Here is a 20602-nt window from a genome sequence, read left to right on the forward strand (position 1 = left end):
TTGTATTGTTAAATGAGCTGTATAGGCACAGTACTTTGAGCAAGATTAGAAAAGTAGGGCCGGGCGGTGGTGGCGCACGCCTTTAATCCCAGCACTTGGGAGGCAGAGGCAGGCGGATTTCTGTGAGTTTGAGACCAGCCTGGTCTACAAGAGCTAGTTCCAGGACAGGCTCCAAAACCACAGGGAAACCCTGTCTCGAAAAACCAAAAAAAAAAAAAAAAAAAAAAAAAAAAAAAGATTAAAAAGGTATGTACAGTATGTTCTAACAAAATTAATCTCAAGTTTGTATCATTATACAAAAGTCCAATCTAGTGTAAAATATTTAAAGATAGTAGTTGCTTTTTAAAGGTAGATTCAATAATCTACCTTTTTGTCTTATATCAATATCTTCCCTTTTTTCAGAGTAGATTCAATAATCAACCCTTTTATCCTATCATATCCCCCTTCTTATCAAAACAAGAACTCTGAATCTAATCTCTGTTGTATAGCTTCTTTCCTGACCATTACCAGTAACAACTTGTAACCAATCCCCCTAAACAATGACAAATATCCATAACTCATTGAACAACCAAAAACCACCCACCCACCTCTTGGAAATGTGGGCATCGTATTCTTAAATTTACTTTCTGCTGTCTTGGGGGCAACGACATCTTTAGGGGACCCTGAAAAGAAAATTTTGGGTTAATTGTCAAGTCTTGGGAGACATAGCTGTATATAGTTGTCCCGTCTCTGCGCAATGGGAAAGTGCAGGGCTTGTCTCAAGTCCTGGCTAGAGTAGTCTGTGAGGCTGGATCATTTTAGCTAGCCCCCTTGAAATTGTTATGAGCAGTTTGTAGTCCAAAGCTGATCTTTAGGTGGTGTCATTCAGCTTAGTGGTGTTATCAGTGGAGCTGCATCCTGGACCCTTTGGAGACGTTAAAAGGTTATTGTTAGGTGTACTCATGGTTCACTGCAGAAAACTGATAAGAGATTCAAACTTGAAACCATGTACAGGAAGGTAGACAAAACCTCTTTCTAAAATTAGTTAGTACTCTATATGTCCATTAATATCATGAAAAAACTTTAAAATACATGTATAAATTTTGAGAAAATGTTTGTGCCTTTAAAAAAAATACTTCAATTATGTATACAATGTTTTGCCCCTGCATGTATGCCTACAGGCCAGAAGAGGGCACTAGATCTCATTATAGATGGTTGTAAGCCACCATGTGGTTGCTGGGAATTGAACTCAGGACCTCTGGAAGAGCAGCCAGTGCTCTTAACCTCTGAGCCACCTCTCCAGCCCTGAAAATAATTATACCTTACGAAAAGCCTTAAGGAATCAAAATAAAACTAAAGGATTATCAGATTAGAAGCAATAAAATAGTCCTTTAATTTTTTTCTTCTGTCCCATATTAGGTGTCTCTTCTGACATAAGACAGAGATTCTGGATTTTACTTGAACAAGCATGCTTGAGTTTAGAAAAGAAGAGAACCGCACTCCAGCTCCAAGGCCAGCTGTAATTTTTAATTGGACTGGGATGACAAAAAGACCATTTGCATTATATGTCTGTAGAAAACAGCAGAAGCAAACACTTGGGAAGATATGTTAAATTTTATCCTGTTAGAAATGTAATACACTAATAGGCTGCTTTACTCTTTTTCATGGGACAGTGTTTCTAGATGATTTGTCCTTTTTCTTCTTATATCTCGTTTGTTCAGTGGTCTTCGTACTTCTTTATTCTCCTGAAAAGACAGAAACAAAACCTTTCCCTAATTCTAAATTTCTGGAGGTTCCCTTTTGACAAGTTAAAGTTGATCAAATAAAAAGCATTCTTTAGTTTTATAGGTTAGTTTAGATTAAACAGCCATGCTGCTTGCTGAGCTATCATCTCTTGTAATTAAGAGGTCTCTCTTGTTCGTATAGAATCTTTTGATAGTATCCATAGCCTTTTTTCTTCTGTGGAAAAAGCAAATCCCTTCCCTAACATAACACATCTTGGTTTCCATTCTGAGGTCAACACATTTTTTAAAGCATTTCAGCTGATTTAATCTGAAGTTTTTTCTACTATCCAATGTTAGCTTTTGTTCCTTTCTCATTAGCATTTAGAAAATTCAAAGTTAATAATGTATTATGCAATTTGTTTCTGGGGGTTTTATTACCCCTTTCTGTTTATTTAGCATATCTTTTATTTTGGTTTTTTGTTGTTGTTGTTTTTCTTTTTTGATATTTATTGAGTTCTATGTTTTTCTCTGCTCCTCTCCCTGCTTCTCCCTTACCCCCTTCAACCCTCCCATGCTCCCAACTTACTCAGGAGATCTTGTCTTTTTCTACTTTTTACTTTCCATGTAGATTAGATCTATGTAAATCTCTCTTAGTGTCCTCATTGTTGTCTTAAATTCTCTGGGATTGTGGTTTGTAGGCTAATTTTCTTTGCTTTATGTTTAAAAACCACCTATGAGTGAGTACATGTGCTAATTGTCTTTCTGTATCTGGGTTACCTCACTCAAAATAATGTTTTCTAGCTTTATCCATTTGCCTGCAAAATTCAGGATGTCATTTTTTTTTCTGCCGTTTAGTACTCCATTGTGTAAATGTACCACATTTTCCTTATCCATTCTTCAGTCAAGGGGCATTAAGGTTGTTTCCAGGTTCTGGCAGTGCCTCTTGAAAACCTGAATAGGTATCAATGGTGTGGTGTTCATATTTTAGTTTTCCAGATTCTACAAAGTGGAACACACCCATCTGCCAGGTTTCATTCCTTTTGAGTACCCTTTGGTGTTGACCAAGGTTTCTGTCCCACCTGATCCTCCAGTTGTTCAGTCCCAAGAAATACAGTTTAATTATAAACTGATTGACCTATTAGCTGAGGCTTCTTATTAACTCTTATAACTTATATTAGCCCATAATACTTGTCTGTGTTAGCCATGTAGCTTAGTACCTTTTTCAGTGAGGCAGTCACATCTTGTTTGCTCTGTGTCTGGGTGACAACTACAGACTGAAACTTTCCTCTTCCCACAGTTATTGCCACACCTCTACTTCCTGCCTGGCTACTGGCCAATCAGCATCTTATTAAAAATAATACAAGTGACAGGATAAAAGACCATTGTCCCACAACACTTTGGGTTACTTCCTATAGGTAGTGGTGTTTGTATAAAGAACAAGTAGGATAGTCCCTTATAATTTCCTTGGCTTGTTGCCATGTGATGGAAAAGTCCTTTTTTTTTTTAAAAAAAAAAAAAATCTTTTGCTATTGATACACCTTTTTTTCCTTCAAATTCTGATGCCTCCAGCATATTTCCAATTAATAGTTAATCAACTTCTTCATTATCTTATGTTAGAGGACCTGGCAGACCTATATGGGATTGAATGTGTGTTATGTATATGGGGTGGTTCCTATTCTTGATTATTTCTTGTAATTAAAGAAATAGTAATGTCAACTCTGTATCATTTGGTATAAATTCAGTGGTTTCGATATGTATTACTTCTATGAGATACTTAGAGTCAGGCTCATGGAAACAGAAAATACAGTGGTGGTTGCCAGAGGTAAGGTAAAGTGAGGGTATAGATATGTAGGGTAATTGTAATGGGTATAGAGTTTCAGTTTTCAGTTATGGGAATACATGGTAGAAATAGTTGTACAGTATTTCTTGTTTTCTTTCTTTGTACTTTTAACTGTGCGCCTAAAAATTGCTAAGAACAGTGAGACCCTGCCTTAAAAAATAAAAGATAATAAAATGGAGGTAGAAGTAAGACCATAAATTTTGTCAACATGTTTTGCCACAGCTTAAAAAAAAAGCAGCAAAAAGGAGTTTTCATCTTTGCCTAAAAATGTGATGTCCTTAAATTCTGATGACTTCTGCTTAGAACATTAGAAAGAGTTGATGGATTCAAACTTAAGTTTTATAGATATTGCCTGTCTATAAACATGTATTTATAGTTGGAATCAGTGAATTCATACTTGGCAATTTTTCTTAACATTTTCTCGCTTGCATGCTCAAACTCATGCCTGTAGACTAATCCCTTATGTTTTACCTAATCATTTTTAATAAAGATTTAAACGTCTATCAGATACTCCTTTTCATTCGGGATCATTTAATACTTAGAGTAATCATATAAGATTGTTTCTCTTGAATTTTGACAATGGTATGTTCTTAAATATTTTATTTTTTATTATTATTATTTTGGGGGGCAGTTTCAAGATAGGCTTTCTCTGTGTAACAGTCTTAACTGTCCTGGAACTAGCTCTTATAGACCAGGCTGGCCTCAAACTTACAGAAATCCTCCAGCATCTGCCTCCCAGGTGCTTGGGTTAAAGGTGTACATCACCACTGTCGAGCTTTAAATTAATTTTTAAGTTAACATAAAAATTTCCTTGTGCCAATTTTGTATATTTTGTCCCCCTCCAGTGCTGTTCTCCCTGCCTCTCTCTTACATATTCCTTTATTTCTTCTCTGGTAGCCTCCTTTCTGTTATCATCCTCTTTCCCCCCTTCTGTCCCTTAAGCTCTCTTTGTCTCCATTTTAGTTTCATGACCTACAAACAAACATGCATGCATTCACACACACACATTTAAATATAGATGTCATATATGAAAGAGAACATGTATTTGTCTTTGAGTCTTGCTTATTTTTTTTAACATAGTTCCCTTTTTACCCATATTCTGTAAATGTCACTTATGTTTCTTTATGACTGTTCACACTACCACATTTTCTTTTTCTCCTCTCCTCTTGATGGGTGCCCAGGCTGTGTACAGTTCCTAGCTGTTGTAAACAGGAGAGTAAATGTAAAAGGATTTATGTGTTCTGATCATGAAAGCGCACTCCACTTCTTATCCCAGCCATCTATTCCTAGACCACACCTGTCTGTTCTGCAAAACTAGGACTTGTTATTTAAAAAGCCATCTCTTTATTTTTCTGCCTCTTTAGCAGAGTGCTTGTCACCTGTTACTTGAAAATCCTTGATTCAAATGCTCTGAAATCTGAAGATTTTCAATAAAGTTTCAGATTCCAGAGCCTTTTAGATAGCAAATATTTTAAGATTATGGATGGTCAACTGGCAGAGCTTACATAAATATTCCCAAATTGGAAAAAGCTAAAAATGGAAACTTTTCTGGTCCCAGGAATTTCAGATATTATTTAACCTGTAGTGACTGTTGTTATTTTGTGAATGAATTTTGGAATTATTTATTGTTCATTTTGGAAAATTTACTTTTCCTGAAGGTCAAAATCAGTAGTTTTGGTCTCTATGTAGTTTTCAGCACTAAAGATCTTTTCATAGCTATAAAGAACCTTCTAAATCAAAATTCCTTCCAAGTCTAGAGCAATAGATCTTCCTGGCCTCTTAAGGTTATGAAATATCTGTTGTCATTGTTTGTAAGATTAGGTTTGTTCACAAGGCGTCAGGCACTGTGGTTAAATGAGTGCCTAACTTAGGGAAGTCATTGCAGTGGTGGTAAAGCCTATGCTGGAAGAGCGCGTCTGTGCAGAAAAGCAAGGCAGTGTGTCTCAGTGGGGAGGTGGTTTGTGTAGATTAAAAAGACATGAGATGTGCCCTGCCGCTCCTGAGTTTAATGCTCTGCTCCCAAACTGGTGACAGTGTTTTGGAAGATTTTGGATGTTAATGTAAAGTGTCTAGGACCTACATAAATAAGAAAGTCATAGCCTTTAAAGGTTATGTCTGCTCCCCTATACCTTTCTCTTTCCTTGCTTCCTGTCATCCTCCAGTGTTTGCTTTTGTCACCACGATACTCTGCAGAAGCATATGAGGACAACCACTAGAAACTAAGTCCAGTGACTTAGCTGTGAGCCAGTGTAAATAACTGTTCTTTTTGAGTTGTGCCAGGTGTTTGGCCCCAGTGATAATAAACTAGTTAAAGGTAGCTTAACATCTAAGTTTAGTTCACAGATTTGTTCAGAATTTTATTATGCTTTTAAAATTCCCAAACTGTATTTGCCTATTTATTTATTTACTTATTTTGATTTTTCAAGGCAGGGTTTCTATGTGTAGCTTTGGAGACTGTCCTAGAACTTACTCTGTAGACTAGGCTGGCCTCTTGAGTGCTGGGATTAAAAAGGCATGTGCTGCCAGCCTAAAATTCCAATAGGATACGGTTAAGAAGGTGTTTTGTCTGAATGAAAATTAAATCAATTTTTAAAATAGTTATGTTAGTCAAACATTTATTCAGGCAAAGTAATATGGGACTGCAATACAAGATGAACACCTGCAATCTAGAAATTCAAAATCTGAAAATTCAGAACTTTGGTAATAATTCTCAAAGTTTGATTTTTGGAACATTTTAGAATTGGGGCTTCTATGTTAGGGATAAGGGGGTGAATAAAGATGCAAATACTCTACATGAAATAGTTCAAAATCTGAAAGATATCTAACCCCAACTGTTACTTAACTAAGGTTATATAAGCATCAAAGAGGAATTTAGAGAATTGTAGTAATAAGTAGTATATGAACTATTATTATTTGAGAAACGTAACAGACAAAAATCAAATATCATGCCTTGAAGTGACTAATAAACCTTAAAAAATATTTATATCTGAAGGGTTTTGGAGGCCACAGTAGTTATTTTAACTCTTTGTTTCAATGACTTTTACTTTTTGACATTCCTTAACCATCCTGTGTATCTCTTTCCATTTAAAAGTAAGTTTGTTCCAGACGTGTGTGTGTGTGTGTGTGATTCACATTATATTCTAATTTGTTTTATGATGTCTTTCTTAACCTCTAGGTTTATACTTGCAGCATCAATGAAACCAGTAATAAGGTCTTTTGTGACAACCTAACATCAATCTGTCTTGGTATTTACGGTATGAATCTTAGTATTTGGTGTATGTCTAGAATGATTTAACAGATCAATTATGTCTATTCTAGGTGTGTCACGGGGTCCCAGCCCAGTCAGCCTTGGAAACCAGGACACTTTACCTGTGGCAATCGCCCTTACAGAATCCGTCAATGCCTACTTTAAAGGAGCAGATCCTACCAAGTTAGTTTTAAATATATACATACGCACTTATGTTTGGGGGTGGGCACTGTTCTAAAGAGATGTACACGAGGTGTTTGGGTCCTTGTAGAATTGGTTTAGCATCTTGCTTTTGAGAAAAGTTATATCTGCTGTAAGGTTTTATTTTTGTTTTATGTGTTTATATTCTCTGTATGCATGTATACAGGCCATATGCATGCCTGTTACCCACAAGGCTGGAAGAGGGTATTAGAGCTCCTGGAACTGGAGTGAGTTTCCTAGTATAGATACTAAGAGCTGAAGTTGGGTCAACTTTAAGAGCAGCAAGCATTCTTACCCACCAAGCTACTTAATAATATTCAACATATATTCATTCACTAAGTACTTACTATGTGTAAGACTCTTTTTGGTTATTTTTAAAACAGGGTCCCTATGTATCCCTGGCTGGCCTGGAACTTAACAGAAATCCACCTGCCTCTGCCTCCAAAGTGCTGGGATTAAAGGCGTGTACCATCATGCCCAGCAAGACTCTGAATAAATACTAAGGCTACTTCAGAAAACAGAGGTCTCCTGACCATGCATTATAGTAAAGAAAACACGAGAGGAGCAAATAGTTGTGTACTCGTACATGTTATTGAAAAGGGCGGTGTAAGAGGGTGGGAAATTACAGTAGGGAAAAAGACTTTCGGAGGGTTTAAGCAGATACTTGAAAAATACGGTGGAGCAAGCCATTCACATATCTGGGAGAATAAGACCCTGGGACAAGGGCACTGTGGTAGAATCCAGGGGAAAGGCATGCTTGGTGTATTTGGGGGAGCGGAGTGAAACATGTCTCTGAATAGGATAAAATAGGAGTGTGGTTGAGGATGCATCCAGAGAGGTACCAGATCAGATTGGGCACTGTGGGCCGTGATAAATTGGGAATTTATTTTTAATAAGATAAGCCAAGTGGATCCCATGAGTTGAGAGGTGATGAGGTCATTTGTGTTTTTTGTAGTATTTTGACTACTTTGGAGGTGGGGAGGGAGGGAGGGAGGGAGGGAGGGAGGGAGGGAGGGAGGGAGGGAGGGAGGGAGGGATATTAGCAGAAGAAAGCCAGATAAGAGATGATGGTGAATAAGTATATTATTAGCAGGGAAGATGGTAAGTGTTGGTGATATTCTAAATATATTTGAAAGCAGTTATCAAGATTTCTTGAGAGAATAGAATGCCAAATTTGAGGTACTTGTTAAGTTTTGTTAATGTATACAAGTTAGTAGCTATGTACATGATTCTGGAGCTCACTGACTAAGTGTAGATTTGAGATAAAATATTTGGTGTTCTTGGTTTGTATGTAATATACGAAGTTGGGGTTTTAATAAGTAGACAGAAGAAAAGATCAGAGAACCAAGTCTTGATTCTGTGTTGAAAACATGAAGACCAGAATGACCAAGCATAGGAACTGGATGGAGATCAGAAGCAGCAAGAGAAAGACAGAACCAGTTGAGTGGTGTCTAGAAACTAAAAGTCATTTCATGAAGGAAGGTATGAAGAATTCCTTATGCTGCCATTGGCCTTGACAGTATAAAAGTCACTAGTGATCTTCAAGCATGTAATTGTAATGATGTGGTGAAGATGTGAGGCTGCTGGAGTGCAGGAGCAGATTGTGCACACTTAGGCAACTGTTTGGAGAAAACAAATATAGGTAATTCTTTGAATGTTTTACTGAGGGGAAGCTGAGAGATAGAATAGTGGCAAGGACAAAGGAATTTTAGTTTTAATATGTTGACTTAAAGATGATAGAGCTGTGTGTGGTAACCCACACCTATAATTTCACTTGGAAATGGGAGGCAAGAGGATCAAGAGTTAAGGGTCATCCTCAGTTACTTAGTGAGTTCAAGGCCATTTTCACCTTTGTGAGAGCCTGTCTCAATTTTTTTCTTTTCTTTTTCCTTTTTTTCTTTTTTCTTTTTTTAAACGCTAGGGACCAGGGAGATGACTTAACTTGATAAAGTGCCTGCACAAGCATGAGGACTGAGGACCTGAAATTCAGATCTCCAACATCCACATAAAAGCTGGGTGTGGAAGTTGGGAGGGAGTAGTGCATCTGACAAGAATTAGGAAGAGTAAAGGGTGAATATGATCAAATACATTGTATATGTCTATGTGGTTTTCAAAAGAGTAGTAAAAGTACTACATTAAAGAGAAAGACCTGGTATGGCCGCACACATGAGCTCCAGATTTAGTGAGAAAGGCTTTGGAAAAATCAGGTGGTGAGCAATCAAGGAAGAAATCTGATAACAACCTCTGGCCTCCACACACCAACCTGCCCATGCGAACAAGTCTTCCATTGAAACAGGAATGGTGCATGATAGATATAGGTTTGGCAGATTATGAGTTCAGTAGTGAAAAGAGAAAATCCTTTTCTGATTTTACTTCATTAAAAATAACATAATCACCTACGTCTAGGGTGAAGAAGTATGCTGTAAGAGGAGAAACAGAAGCTATGAGAAGACAGAGGAGCGAGTGACTAGACTAGATAGAATGGCCAGCCAGGGCATGCTAAAGGAGCAGATGGGAGGCTTGGCCATGTAGTTTAGTTTTCTCTAGTCACATTCAGCTATACGTTTGTGGGAGGGAAACTAGGTTTAGTCAAGTCTTCTTATTCAGCTGATCGGTTAGCAAAAGCATAAAGGAGCATGTCTAATGAGGAACCTGGAAAATCAAAGATAAGGAGTATAAGGATATGAAGTTAGGAAGTGAGGTAGCATGGTGAGGAACTAAGTAGTGCTACTAGATGGAATGACTCAGAAAAATGAGAGTCTGAGTCGATAAGTGCTCATTGTGCAACAGGTTGTTGAGGACCGTGGCTGAGGACAGCTAAAGGACAGAGCCCCTCGAAGAGACAGGTGAAGAACAGGTGACCAAGGATATTAAAAGGACCATCCGGATGGATATTGAACTTAATAAAAATTATGCTAGAAATAGTGGTGCAGAGATAAGATTAGTGGTGAGTCAGAAACTCAGGATTTCAGGAAAAGAAAAGGGACCACTGGAGATGATCTGAAGAGGGTAGAGTCTGAGCAATACAGTGTGAACCAAGTTTCAGAGGAAGAAGCAATGAAAAGAAGAGCAGCCATTACCAATCCTAGGGGTTCAGAGGTCTTAAGAGGAGAAAGAAGAGAAAGTAACTGTAACTGGTTACTGATGCTATTACTAGGGAAGCACTGCCCATACAGGTCTTCGAAGGACGGCTACCACACACAAAGAACTGTGCTTATGTGTGATAGCAGGAGTACGCCATTACAGTTTTCTATGTTTAGTCTGTAATTTTAAGAAAGGATATAATACATGTCTGTATGAACAGATGCACAGCTGTATGTATATGCATACATACATACACTTTTTAAAACCAAGCATACTTTTGAAAAGACATTATTTAAGCACTTGTCCATGTCCTCCACTGTCAGGTGCATTGTGAAGATCACTGGAGATGTGACAATATCATTTCCAAGTGGAATTATTAAAGTCTTCACAAGCAACCCCTCTCCGGCTGTGCTGTGCTTTAGAGTGAAAAACATCAGCAGACTCGAGCAAATTCTTCCAAATTCACAGCTTGTGTTCAGGTTTGTGTTGTGCTTTGCTTTTAAGATTAAGATTGAAGTTTCTTTTTAAGAAATGGTTTTTCTTTATAAAATAATTTTGATTGAAGACAATGCCAAAATTATTTACTGCAGTTAAGCAGCTTTGTGCCATCCTTTTGCTTTGTTTGATGCTAGTGCTAGTTACTTTTCAGGGAGCCTTTTCTCTGTTCCGTTCTTCATCTTCTAATCTTGGTTTTCCCTCATCCCACATTTTGACTAATTTCTAATAGTCTTTCCCTGCTCACCAACTGACTAAATAAAGGAAGGAAAAAGATAAGACAAATGAAATAACAAAAATGTTTCTTGTACATATAGTGATCCATCACAGTGTGATTCCAACACAAAAGATTTTTGGATGAACATGCAAGCTGTTACTGTCTACCTCAAGAAGCTATCAGAGCAAAATCCAGCTGCTTCTTACTATAATGTAGATGTATTAAAATATCAGGTAAGTGTCCTATCACTGTGAAAACCTTAAACTTACAGAGAAACAAATGGAATCTGGTAGAACTCCAAATGAGTAAATATGTAGCCAGATGATGTCCATTCCAAGAATGCAAGATTATTTTGGAATTTGAAACTCTTTTAGTAAGTTCATGACTATTGCAGCCAAAATGATAGTGTTTACCATCTGTTTTTTACTCAACCGCTGAGCAAATATTAATACATGAAATTATATTTAACCAGAAAACCCTGATATAGCCATTCTTCATAAAGAAATGCCAAATCAGTCAGTTAAAGTTTGATATGCCAAATCTCACTGTTTATATTAATAGCACAGAATTTAAGTGTTTCTCTGGATTTGTTAGTACTGTTACATAAGAGAATAAAATAAGAAGTAATAGACAGGAAGTAGTGGCACATGTTTTTAATCTCAGCACTCAGGAGGCAGAGACAGGCAGATCTCTGAGTTCGAGGCCACTCTGGTCTACAGAGCAAGTTCAGGACAGCTAAGGCTACACAGAAAAATTTTGCCTTGAAAAAAAATTTTTTTAATATAAAACTCTTAAGTCTACATGTATCAAATACTCAACAATAAATGAAACCATAAAGTGACTAAAATAAATTATGTACAAAGATGTATGTATACATAACATATACTTAGTATATCATTTTACTGTTGAGCTATGAAAACCATTTCTAAGTATGTTTAAAACCTGGAAGAGAGACTGATGGGGTGGCTCTGTGATTAAAAGTGCTTTTTGTGCAATCCTCATAACCTGAATTTGATCTGATGATTCAAGTTCAATTTCTAAATTCACATAAGTGTGGAATGGGAGAACTGATTCCACAGCACAACTCTAACCATAATATATGTGTGTGCGTGCGCTCATGCGTATACATGTGCATATGCACACACACATAAAATAATAGATTTAAAACCCAGGAGGTATGTCAGAAGAGATAACTGACAAAAAAACAGGTGTGTGTGTATATGAAGTGCTGGAATACATTAGACAAACTAAAAGGATTAAGAACCTTTATGAGTACAAGGTGGATAACTCTTGGATGCAGTGGTTAAGGCAGTAATGGTTGCTCTATCAAGTATTGAAAAGAGGCGTGACCACTTACTCCTGAATGTAAATTAATAGAACCTTTTAGAAGGAAGTTGTAGTAAATTAATTGGTTTAATGCGAAGTTCTTTATGAAATAATTACTCAGAAGTTTCATAACAGGCAAAAAAAAGGTACAAAATACATTTACTGTAGTATTGTTTCCAGGGTACCTGAGCATACAGCAGCAGAGAAATACACTACTTCATCAGTATGTTATAAAAACCATGTTTCATGTTCCTAAACTCGGGGAAGATGTGTAACGTGTTAACAGTGGGAGTAAAAACACCAAGGGGTGGGCTTGGTTACATCTCAGTAGTTAGAACACTTAATCCTACACATGTTAAGCCTGGAGCTTAATCAATTCTCCATTTTACATTTATGTTTGAATTTTTAATAGTGTAATGATATTAAAGATAGCCTGTGTTTCTAAAAAAGACATTTATCAGTGCTTGCTAATTCCTGGGAATAGGACAAGGAGATGGTAAACATGATCAGTAAATAGTATTATTAGAAAGTAAATGGTATAGACAGAAGGAAATGGCTTCAAGGAGTCCTTTGAAAAAGGAGCTGAGGAGTCGGGAATTGTGCCGTTCACTATGTTTAAACTGAATAAATGTTTGAAGTGTGTTTTAGGTTTTGGGAACCACATGGTGAACCTTCTTTTCTTATAGATGTATATCTAAATTCTTAAAATTCATTTATAACTAATGGGAACTCTTAGAGTCCTCCTTTGAAAGGCTTTAGACTTCATACAAATAAATTTTTAAAAATTGCCTAATTGAATGCTAATTTCTGGACATAGTGCCTAATCTATAAAGTCAGATTTTCTGCAGTTGGATCCAAGGGTACTGCACCATGGCAGTTTGCAGGTAGGCTGTCCCAGGTCCACACACAAGAGTGACCCTAGTGCTGTATTCTACCTAGCAACAGCCACTCTTCTTGCTGCTTAGTTGTGATTCTGCAGATTCTTAGGCACAGGTGTTTGTGTCATGAACATGGCTTGTTTATTCTTCAGGCAAAGACAGTTACTTGTTTGATTCTCTTTAAAGGTATCATCAAATGGCATTCAGTCCACTCCTCTAAATCTTGCGACATACTGGAAATGTAGTGCCAGCACCACTGATTTGAGAGTGGATTATAAGTACAACCCAGAAGCTATGGTCGCACCGAGTGTGCTTTCCAACATACAGGTGGTGGTACCAGTGGATGGAGGAGTCACAAATATGCAGTCCCTTCCCCCTGCAATATGGTAAACTGTTTTTGCATTCCAGTTGCATTTCTGTTTGTCTTCAGCTGCAACAGTTCTAACCTCTTAAAACTAACAATAATTGGTTAAGTGCTTGCCCTTGCAAATCTAATGACCTTAATTAAAAGGTTCCTGTGAACACATGTAAAGGAACTCTTCTGATTCCTACATGTGCCAGTGGCAAGCACATTTCTATACATACGTAGAATTTAAAGAACAATAATTATTATTTAATAAGGTTAAAAATTGCACTTAGCCTATCTACAGGAATATCTGCTTAGTGTTCAGTAGTATTAGTTACTACCATTGCTAACCACCTCTTGTACCCCTTCTACCTCTGTTAATACTATAATACAGATTCTGACAACTCTATAGTTATCATTAAGATACTGAGCCACATATACACAGGCTTCTTTCCTCTGGAAATAAAGGGAATCTTATAATTTGATAAACTTTCATTCCTTGAGAAAACTACGGCATTACATTTATTATGTATATGATATATTTTCACTAGGTAATGCCATTTAAAGCCCACACTGTAGTTTTTATAATAAAAATACTTGAGGTATATTTATTGAGTGTCCATTTATGTATTAGATATTGTAAGAGACTGAATTTAAAGATACTTGTTCTTATTACAGGAATGCAGAACAAATGAAAGCCTTTTGGAAATTATCTGGGATTTCAGAGAAATCAGACAGTGGAGGTAAGGGTGTGCTCCTTCTCATTCTCTGTATTGTGCTATTCTGCTTCCCTTGGCCTTAGTTGTTTTCTATTATATTACTGTTACTACCTTTATTAATTATGTGTGAGTGCTTACAGATATGATCAGAGGACAGCTGTTATCAATCAGTTCTCTTCCTTCCACACTGGGTCCTGAGGGTGAGACTCAGGTTTGAGGCATGGTGGCAAGAGCCTTTACTTGCTAGCCATCTTGGTTACTTTTTGTTTGTTTTTAAAGCATAAACTTTGAAAGTTTCCTTCTGAAATTTCATGGCTTCAGTTCTAGGACTGACCACTAGGTGGAAGTTAATCCTGTATGTAAGAATGTACAAGCTGAGATTCAGAACACTTTTTACCCTTCCCTTAAATATGCTTTCTTTGAGGGAAAATTAACTGTTATAATTTTATAACTGCAGGATAAGTGGTTTTTTTTGTGTTTGCATAAGAGAAATACCTAGTGGTAGAATTTATTAAAAAATAGAACTATCCCTCAGTAGGTAACTCAGATAATTGCACATGATTGAGCTTATTCTGTTCGTAGGGAGAACAGATGCTTTCTGTTAGAGCAGGTACCCTGCTTTCCCTCCCTAGATGCATAGAGACCAGCTGTGTTGGCATGAAACTTGTCTGCTCAGTCTAGCTGAGAGAACCTTTCTGTTCCTTCCTGTCAGAGTAAGCCAGAGATCTTCAGTTCTGTGTGGCAGTTTTAAAGAGAGACAAGTTAATTGTCTTCTCCTACTGACTGAGTCTGTGTTCACCATATGGCTAGTTATCACTCCACTATCTCCTGATTTAGTCTGTAAAACTAGCTTACGGTTCCCAGTTAAGTCCCTAACACGAGATATCCGTTGTCTCTCTTCCTAGCTAGCCTGCATTAATTTTTCTTATTGAGTGAATGCTTTAGCTCTTCCAATTTTGTTCAGCTTTTCGAACATTTTGAGCTTATCAATGGTTTTTCTCCTCCTTTATTGCTATATATAAAGGACTGTCAGCATATCTAGATTGTCTATTCTTTTTTTTTTTTTTTTTTTTGGGTTTTTGAGACAGGGTTTCTCTGTGGGTTTGGAGCCTGTCCTGGAACTAGCTCTTGTAGACCAGGCTGGTCTCAAACTCACAGAGATCCGCCTGCCTCTGCCTCCCGAGTGCTGGGATTAAAGGCGTGCGCCACCACCCACCGTCTGGCTTAGATTGTCTATTCTTGTATATCTGCTGTGTGGGAACAGATTTGTACTAGAGAGCCACACCTGAGGTAAGGTGGCTGGCTTCTAGTTCTTTTTCGTTGTTTTAGTACTCAGAGTTAGTATTTTTAGTTGGTAGCTAGCTTCACTGACGGTTTGTGAACCACATTGAAATTTCTAACTTAAAATCAGACATCCTATGTATTAGACTTACAGCCAGCTAGCAAGGAAAGAGAATATTTTGTTCCCTATTTAATAAAACGTATGATAATTGTAAATATAACAGAAAAGGAATTCTCTCAAAAACAAGATTCACATTTTGTATCACATAGTACTTTCCTTCTGTTATTCAGGTATGAAAATGTCTGCTCTATGTGAGGAAATGGGAGAATTTTATGAATGTGGTTTTGATGTGGTCATTCAAACCAGATTCAAATGCTGTAAAAGAGAAACATGTTTTCTATTCTAACTCAGTACCAGAAAAGGAACAGGCAATAGTTGTAGAGCTTAAGGGTTGCTGGGTGACTCCTCGTTGGTGCTGGTAGTGGAGCTTTCATAGAGCTGAGGTGTTGGGCAAGAGTGGACAAGCTTTCAGAACTGTGTGGACAATAGTTAAGAGTTAGGCAAAAGTTCTCCACTCTGGTATGTATCCCCTGGCATGATAGCATAGGACAGACCAGTTACTACATCTTGTTCAATATTTCTCTGTAGTGTTAAACTTTGTATATACAGGGGATTAAAATGTCTTCTTGGTGCTATTGAGCAAGGCTGTCTGCTTCCCCTGACACAATGGTTTTCGCCTTTCCTTTAATAGTTAGTTCCTCATGCAGTGGTAACCCCCAACTATAAAATTATTTTTGTTCCTACTTCATAACTGTAATTTTGCTTTATGCTTGCTGATATGCAAGATACTTGGTATGTGATTCTGTGAAAGGCTCATTAACCCCCAAAAGGGTCTTGACTCACAGGTTGAGAACCCCTGCCCTAACTAGAAACTCAGGTTAAATTAGGTTAGAAATCCTCCTGGACTTCTCCTTTTTTTCCTTTTAAATATTGTGTTCTTTGCTTATGCTTTGGCTCTCCTACAGAGCCCCTTTTCCCATCACCTATAACCCTAATAAATTTTTATTGTCTTGCCATTGGTCTCCTTACTTTGCATCTCGCCCCTCCCTTCTCTTCTAGGACACTAATCTGAGATGTTCTTGCCTGTCTTATCTTGGGTGTTTCCTTGTGGTTATGTCATAAACTTCTTATTGGGGCCTGGGCCTTGCTACTATTCTAGTTTCCTCTGCTGCTGTCCTCCCTTTGTGTCGTGTTCTCCAGATACTGTGGTGTGGATTTGATTCTCTTAAGCCTGCTCTCACAGGTCCTCTGTCTACATCCCAGTACCTGCCTAAAAGGCACACCATCATGCCCAGCAGTGTTAGAACTTTCAGCAGAAATGTATGTGTTCAGAGCATTTATCAGATCATTAGTGTCACTGATGCCCCCATTCTGCTGCAGTCAGACGGGGACATGTGAATAAACGGTTACAGCAGAAAGAAAGGACTTACAAAATATCTATGGGGTGATGTGATGTTGTGCTAGTAAAATCTGAAAAATAAGGGTGATGCAGCTAGCCAGTTAGCTCAGTTGTTTAGAGTATGATGCTAATAAGACGACTGAAAAATAGCGAGATTGATACCCTCCTCCCAATAGTAGTACCTGACTTTTCCTCTTACCTTGTTGGACTGCATGATCTGATATTCTCACTCACTTCTCTTTACTTTGTCTTGTTGCCCCCGTCCCCCATCCCTTGTGTCATGCCCCTGTGTTCCCTGTGTGCTGCCCTCATTCCTTACCTCATCCTTGTTAAGTCATTTTAACACATGCGTATCATAGGCATCTATCTAATCAGTATACATTTCTGAACATTACTGTTAATTAAGAGAAAATAGTGATTGGAATTACTTCGTAGAAGTTCAGGCTCACTGAATAGGGTTTAATTTGAAAACAGGACAATGGTTTGTTTGCTCTGCACATCTCATGAATTTACCATTGGCTGAGGTAGTTTTGGTTAGATTAGCAGTTTTCAGCCTATGGGCTGCAATGGCCCTTTCCCAGGGGTCAATTATCCGATATCTTGCATACCAGATATTTACGTTACGATTTGTAACAAGTAACAGAATTATAGTTATTAAGTAGCAGTGAAAATGATTTTATATTTGGGCATCACCACAACACAAGGGAGCTGTTTGAAAGACTCGTAACATTAGGAGGGTTGAGAAGCACTGGCTTAGGTGCTCATTTAATTTTATTTGGTTTGCAATGTAGTTTACCTTTTATAAGGTTTTGATTCTTTTCTTTGCAGGTTCTGGATCTCTCAGAGCAAAATTTGATCTTTCAGAAGGACCTAGCAAGCCCACAACACTTGCCGTGCAATTCCTTAGTGAGGGAAATACCCTCTCAGGAGTCGATATTGAGCTTGTTGGCACTGGCTATAGACTTTCTTTAGTAAAGAAGCGTTTTGCCACTGGTAAGTTGGGATATTTTGAATTCTGTAGTGTATGTGGGAAACACTTGTTCTCTAGCAGTTTATAATTTAAAAGCATGATTTTTTTTTCCCTTTCTACAACTGCAAGATAAAGACAGTCTTGGTAGAGTTACTATGCTCGGCATAGTGGACTATGTAATGTCGTTCTAATGCATTGTAAACAGCAGTTGGGAACTAGAGTTCTGTGTCTGTAACCAGAGAGCAATGTGGCCATTTAGTGTGTTTGAAACTGTTACAGCAAAAGTCTGCTTGGTGTTTTTCAGGACGATACTTGGCGGATTGTTGATAGACCTAGAGAGCGGTTTTCTCAAGGAACAGTGCGAGCCTGCTACTGCATCACCTGTTCTTTCCAAACACTATCTTTACTTGTATGATGTCTTTCAAACTTTGTTTTTGAAAGCTGACTACAAACCTTAAATTGCACTTTTAAAGTGAGTCATTGAAAGAAATAGCACTGAAATGACCTTGTACACAGTAATGATCAAATGCAATATTCAGGAAGCACATGTATTCAAATTGTCACTAAAATGAAGTTTATTATCTTCAGTATCTGTGTTTTTAAAAAGGTTAGAATGTAGTAACAAACCTAAAATTTCAGGAGAGCAAGCACAAAATTATTTAGCTTTCCATACATATTTAGACTCAGAGATAGGTTTGAAGTTCCATAAGTTTGATATTGAATGAATATAAACAGAACGTGAATTTTAAGTTTTGAATGTTAACTCAGAGCTCAATCTAATTGAGTTATGTGCCATAAGGTAATCAGACCAGAGTCCAAGTTGTATGCATAAAAAATCCTATAATCTGATTCTCATAAGCATATTAATAAAGTGTAAATGGTGTTTTATATGATTGTTTTTTTAAATTCTCAAGTGCAATGTGTTTTAAAATAAGCTTGCAAAGGACAGCAGAAAAACTTACTTCTGCAGTTGATTAACTTTATAGAACTTGTGATTGTTGATGAATTAATGCTGTAGATTTAATTTATTTTTATATGGATTACATAATGTGTGCCTTTTAAAATAATAACAAAACCAGAAATGTGCCTCTAGTCTGAGTTAATTCATGTGCCTCACTTTTTTCTCACGCTGGATCTTGTATTCAGAATCATACAGTGGTCAAGCATATTTAAAAGATAATTGCAATTTTTAAAATACCTTTGGGCTGTAATTGGAAAGAAAATTCAAAATAACCAAAAGATAATTTATACTTAAAAATCCTGGCTCATGTCCTTAATGATAAACTATGGCCACTAGAAAAACAAATAAGCCTAATGGAGTATGTTTACTGGGAATAAAATTATCTTCAGTTATTCAGCATTGACCTCTTAAGTAAGTGAAGTGAACAAGTGCTGAAACTGTGGTGATAAATTGGTAACTGGTATTTTAACTCTTAATTTAGCATTTCCCTTGACTGTATTTATCAAAAAAAATTTACACAGTTACTATTGTGTTGTGAATATGAGTTTTGTAGCATTCTATGAATAATTTTTCAAAAGATTGATTTTGGCAATGAGAGAAGTACTGTCACTTATGTTCACTTTAATGATTAGAAAATTGCCAAATTCCATATGGTAAGATTATTTGAAGTTAAGTGTTTCTTAATGTGAACTGCGCATACTGAGTAGTTACTTTATAGGAATTCTGGTTGACAAAAGAAATAAAATGTTTTAGACAAAGGTTCATAACTTACAAGTGGAAATTTATGATAAATACCAATGTCATTTTTCATAAAAGTGATAGTTTGTGTTATATTTGATAATTTATATAAACCACTAATTATTTTGTTAAGCTTTACAAAAGATAAAACCCCTATTACTAGACACTAAAATATCATTTTGCTCTACTAAACACAGCAGAGAATCTATTCTTCCACAGTATGTAATACAAAATGAGTATTTTTATATATTCATTGTTACTCCAGTTCTAAGTTTAGGTTTGACTTAAGCAAACATAAGGCAATTTATTGGATGTTAGTCTTTACTAACTAGCAAAATTAGAATTTCTAACTCAAGTTCTTTAAAATGCCAGTTACAATTACCCTTACTAAAATATTGACTAAATTTGCTTTTATTGGACAGCTAATGCTTTACTATTTGAATTCTGACACTGCTAAATTCACAATGTCTGTTTTTAATCAAGTATTACCTTATGTTGAAATGAGTGGAATGGCTAACCTTGTGCACTTTCTTATCCCCATAGCCTTCATACCTAGTGTTGACATGCAAGTTTGTATTGGGTACAGGTTACAGTTTTAAAGCCATATGAGTTTATAGTGATTTTCTTTTTTCACCTAAAAGTTCACTAATGTTGTTTTTCAGACGCCCAGTAGATTTCAGTGAGAGACTATCTAGCAAGCTGGTTCTTGCTGTGTACAGTGACGACTTTGTAGCTGCTTCTTTAACCAAGAATTTGTAAACAAACTCTTAACAAGTTTGGCTTTTAAGGAGTGTTATTTACTACTTTGGGTTGTAATTTGAGCACATCTATCTTCCAAAATTTTGTAAATATTTTCGATTTTTTTTTCATAAAATGTAAATTTTACATAAAAGTTGTATCCCTAATAAACATGTAATATATACTTTAGCAGTTTTTATGTGTCTTTGTATCCCTGTTAATAGATATGTTATAGATAGGACAGTCAAGCTGAGGAAGGAATGAGCAATTGACTTTAAACTTTATTAGAATGATGTTTCCTTTTTCAGTAGTAGGGGTTGAACCCAGAACCTGGTGGCTGCTAGGTAAACACTCTGACACTGAGCTGGAGTCCCAGAAGGTTTTGAACTTTAGATCAC

General features: G+C 36.8%; 1 protein-coding gene across 2 annotated transcripts in view; it reads left to right on the forward strand.

Annotated features, from left to right (window-relative positions):
- Fcho2 (FCH and mu domain containing endocytic adaptor 2) overlaps positions 1 to 20387 on the forward strand; it is a 98881-nt gene extending 78494 nt beyond the window's left edge. For both annotated transcript variants that reach the window (XM_057789505.1, XM_057789506.1), the window contains 7 exons: positions 6862 to 6973; positions 10399 to 10554; positions 10888 to 11020; positions 13178 to 13377; positions 14016 to 14080; positions 17626 to 17790; positions 18072 to 20387. In XM_057789505.1, the coding sequence (XP_057645488.1) occupies positions 6862 to 6973; positions 10399 to 10554; positions 10888 to 11020; positions 13178 to 13377; positions 14016 to 14080; positions 17626 to 17790; positions 18072 to 18094 (854 nt within the window). In that variant the 3' untranslated portion in view covers positions 18095 to 20387. The remainder of the gene's footprint in view (positions 1 to 6861; positions 6974 to 10398; positions 10555 to 10887; positions 11021 to 13177; positions 13378 to 14015; positions 14081 to 17625; positions 17791 to 18071) is intronic.
- The last annotated feature ends 215 nt before the right edge of the window (positions 20388 to 20602 follow it).

Source organism: Chionomys nivalis, chromosome 15 (assembly GCF_950005125.1).
Source record: "Chionomys nivalis chromosome 15, mChiNiv1.1, whole genome shotgun sequence".
NCBI lineage: Eukaryota > Metazoa > Chordata > Mammalia > Rodentia > Cricetidae > Chionomys > Chionomys nivalis.